This window comes from Coenobita brevimanus, chromosome 45 (assembly GCF_032717465.1).
Source record: "Coenobita brevimanus isolate Jiangsu-jjx chromosome 45, ASM3271746v2, whole genome shotgun sequence".
Classification (NCBI taxonomy): Eukaryota; Metazoa; Arthropoda; class Malacostraca; order Decapoda; family Coenobitidae; genus Coenobita; species Coenobita brevimanus.
The window spans coordinates 24,430,333-24,434,771 of record NC_136998.1 but is presented as its reverse complement, the minus strand read 5'-3'; the positions used below and the strand labels follow the sequence as shown (position 1 = coordinate 24,434,771).

General features: G+C 41.3%; 1 protein-coding gene across 1 annotated transcript in view; it reads left to right on the top strand.

Moving 5' to 3' along the window:
- Positions 1-3,521, top strand: part of LOC145398294 (uncharacterized) — a 5,785-nt gene extending 2,264 nt beyond the window's left edge. Inside the window, exons 3-5 of the mRNA XM_080271184.1 lie at positions 1-119; positions 2,342-2,439; positions 3,068-3,521. The exon at positions 1-119 is cut by the window's left edge and continues 70 nt beyond it. Of these exons, the coding sequence (XP_080127310.1) occupies positions 1-119; positions 2,342-2,439; positions 3,068-3,115 (265 nt within the window). The 3' untranslated portion in view covers positions 3,116-3,521. The remainder of the gene's footprint in view (positions 120-2,341; positions 2,440-3,067) is intronic.
- The last annotated feature ends 918 nt before the right edge of the window (positions 3,522-4,439 follow it).

Here is a 4,439-nt window from a genome sequence, read left to right as displayed (position 1 = left end):
AACAATACTCTGCAAAGACCTCACGGAAGAACTGCTGGCCAAAATAAAGGAACTTTTGACAGAGTGCGTCGCAGAGTTGAAACTGGATGTGAACTTGGACCTTCTCGCTAAAATTACCGGTAACTTCACCCAGTTTTACGTTAATTTTCATACTGTCACTTGTTTTACACTGATTTTCACAATGTCACTCTCTCTTACGCAGATTTTCATAATGTCACTCATATAAGCTGAGTTTCATTTTGTCACTCAGTCTTATGCTGATTGTCATATTGTTACAGTGTTTTACCTTCATTGTCATATAGTCACTCTGTGATACGCTGATTTTCATACTCTGTTTTACCTTGTCTGTCATGCCACAGATTTATGTTATGTGAGTGTTTTAATCTGGATCTCATACCCATGCCATATGTTGTGTGATTAATCTGGTTCCCATACCTTAGCTTTATGTTGTGTGATTCTGTTTTACTCTGGCTCTCATTCCCTAACTTAATGTTATGTGATCCTGTTTTACTATGGCTTTCATACCCTAACTTAATGCTATGTGATTTTATTTTACCGTGGTTTCAATACCCTAGCTTTATGATATATGATTCTGTTTTACTCTGACTCTCATATCCTAACCTAATGTTATGCAATTTTGTTTTACTCTGGCGCCCATAACATAGTTTTATTTTATGCGATTCTGTTTTACTCTAGTTCCCATACCATAGCTTTATATTATTTTGGTAGCAGTACTATGACTATTCTGTTCTCAAGACATGTTACTCATTCCAGGTTGGTGGTGCTGGAAAGCAGGAGAAAGCCACCTCAGTCACTCTCATTCTGTTTCTCAGCTGTCGTATTTAATGCTCTACGTAAAGCAGCCTTAAGATTATTCACACTTATCCTCTTCTTATTCACGGTTTACCCCAGCTGCTTCACTTCATGCCCTCACAGATTACTGGTAGAGTCGTTCTCTCATAGGCAACTTCATTCCAATTTGCTTTATTCCATATAGGTGTCTCACATTCCTGGATGGTCACACCTCTAGTTAAAAATCTGTTTCAGCACTATCCTTCTTCCTTCGTCTAGACCTCATCATTCCACTCATTAACTCCACTTCTGATCTGTATACTGTCATAAATCTCCTACCACACCTTCTCTCTATTGGCTATATCGTAACATTCCCGGATTTGCCCATTCCATTGGACTACCTCTATTTAAAACGCCCCTGGTCTTTCCAACTCTTTCAATGTCATCTAACTCCACATACTGTACAGACCTGGAACAGGTCATCATTAGCACTTCCCCCCTTTCTCGGTCCCTAATATTCAAAGATCGCTCCTTGCATCAATACAGGACCATCAAGATCACTTTGGTTTCCTACCCTGACCCCTTCTTGCCCATGCTTCACAGTGACATAATATGTCTCTTCTCCTATCCTACGACTTACTTCAGTTCCCTTGGTTCTATCTGGTGCTTGGCCACTTTTAATTTCCTAAAATACTATATTTCCTCCTATTCTTTTGCGATCAAGCTTACATAGCGTTCTACTCCATCTGTTTGTTAGATGTCATCATCTCGGCTTTTCTTGTATTCGCTAAACTTCTTCCCATTAATATGAAGACTTATTTTCAGTTTATTCTGGTTAACTGGATTCGTCAAGAAGTTCAGTGTGGCGAATCTGTTTAATCTTCTGGTTTATTTGTTTTTATCTGTGGTGTGGAAAATATTTTAAATCTTCTGGCTAATTTGTTTTTATTTGTGAGATGTAGAGTTCAGATAATGATAAGGTGATGACGATGTCGATGACGAAGATAGTCCACTGATTTCAAAAGAACTAGAGTGAGAAAGATTTATTCTCTCTGTCACAACCCCTTCCAACATTCCCCCACACGGCTCACCTGCCTTGCCCTGCCCTACCTTCCTCTAAATTATGCTGCCAATCCCTGTCTTCCTCTTCGTTACCCTGCCCTTCCTTCTTCTTCATTACCCTGTCCTACAGTCCTCTTCATTACCCTGCCCTGCATTCCTCTTCATTACCCTGCCCTGCCTTCCTTTTCATTAAGGTGCCCTGTATTCCTCTTCATTACCCTGCCCTGCATTCCTCTTCATTACCCTGCCCTGCATTCCTCTTCATTACCCTGCCCTGCATTCCTCTTCATTACCCTTCATTACATTTCTCTTCATTACCCTACCCTGCCTTTGTCTTCATTACCCTGCCCTGCATTCATCTTCATTACCCTACCCTGCCTTCCTCATCATTACCCGCCCTATCCAACACTGTCCTGCGTCCTTTCAACACCAGGCAGCTTCTCTAATCACTTGACCTAATCGACCATCTCCCATTCCTCTACCACAGTCGACACATCACCTGAGGTGAACTTGCAAGTCTTGGTAGAGATCTTCGACACAAACCTCGTGGACGTCCTCCTGTGTTTGCTGAAGAAGGCTGGCGAGGTGAGTACAATGGATAGATATAGAAATATTAATGGGAGGAGAGAGAGAGAGAGAGAGAGAGAGAGAGTCTGATATTTTTTATTTTAAATTAATATAAATGTGTTTTACGAAGCTTACTTTCACGATCATTATCACTTTTGCAGAAATTTTACTTTGTTACATTGTAGTCGTTCTAAACTGAAAAAAAAAAAAAAATCCACAACCCCTGTAACTTCTCTCTCTCTCTCTCTCTCTCTCTCTCTCTCTCTCTCTCTCTCTCTAATATGAAAAAAAAAGGTCCAAAACCCCCTATAACTTATCTACCTTTCTAACCTAAGAAAAAAGATCCATATCTCCTATAACTCCTCTCTCTCTCTCTCTCTCTCTCTCTCTAAAATGAAAAAAAAAAAGGTCCAAAACCCCTTATAAGTTATCTACCTTTCTAACCTAAGAAAAAAATCCGTATCTCCTATAACCCCCCCCCCTCTCTCTCTCTCTCTCTCTCTCTCACCTGAAAAAAGATCTGTAAACCGTATATATTCTCTCTCTCTCTCTCTCTCTCTCTCTCTCTCTCTCTCTCTCTCTCTCTCTCTCTAACCTGAAATTAAAATCCATAACCCCTATAACTATCCCTCTCTCTCCCCAACAGCTCACCGCCTTGTTCGACTGCTTAAAGACTGGAATTTTTCCTCTATGAACACATGGAACCCGCTGAACCGACCTGAACCCACGTGAACCGGAACTAAGACCTATGTCCATTCTGCGTGTGTGTGTGTGTATGTGTGTGTGTGTAATTCACCGGGTCGGTCAGAATCACTTGATGGTCGTGATCGTCAGCATTTTACCCTCCCGGAAGGGAGCTGAGAGCTCATACAGTCTGATCTAAGGGCAAGGCTGTGACCTTCACACACCCACACACCCGTCCCCTTGCTCAAGGGGGACAGTAACCACCCACTTCGCCAGTGAAACTTTTCGTAACCTGAGCGAGGCGCGAACTCTCGTCTACCAGATGGCAAGCGAGAACGTTACCACTGCGCCAGCGAGCGGTGTGGGTGTGGGTGTGTGTGTGTGTGTGCGAGTGTGTATGTGAATAAATCCAAAGTAGCATCTTACACTGTTTTTATTACCTGACAATTTTTTTTTTTAATAAATAACAGAACGGAGGAAGGAAAAACAAATGAGTAAAAAACAATAATCCATACACCAGATTACTGGTGTCCTCTGTTCATAAAATATCTGTAACAGTTAGACTTGAACAGTTGTGGGTTGAAATTTGGAGGAAAACAACTCTGGGGAAGCGAGTTCCAGAGAGATGCAGTTCGGGGAATGAAAGAATTCTGATAGGCAGAAGTTCTGCAATATGGCTGAGTGACATTCCAGTCATGAGCGCTACCAGATGCCTGTGTAGCACAAGGGAAGGCATGGAGAGGTGGCACCATGGACGCAACTTCGTATGAGCATTTGCCAAAAAAATATCTGTAAAATAACGCAAGGGAGGCAACATTCCTTCTTACCTGCAGGGGAGGTAGTTTATACGTAATGGCAGGGTTGTTAATGATTCTAAGAGCTTTATTCTGAATTTTGTCTAGTTGTCTTAATGCAACACAGATCATAATCATTTTTTACCTAGTTTAAAATAAAGATAATTTAAGTGATAAAAAGTTTCATATAGATTCATTTCCACTAGAACCATGAGGAAAGGTTAAGTGAATAGATAGATAGATAGATAGATGTAATTCCCTTTTCAACATAACCCTTAATGGTGGTTCTTCAGGGGAAGACTGCTTTGTCTTGGTGCTGAAGCCTGTGCATTCCAGTCATCAAAGGAACTATACTAATCAGGTGCAACCACACTGGGAAGTTTCTTTACTAGGGATCAGATGAAAAGTGTTCCCCTGACACTAAGTGCCTGAACTGGACATACGAGGCACCAACTCAAATCTTTTTCTAGTAGTTTACCATCTTGCAGTCTACCAGGTTCTTTTCATAGGATAGGGAAGGAGTTGAGAGACGTTCGTATA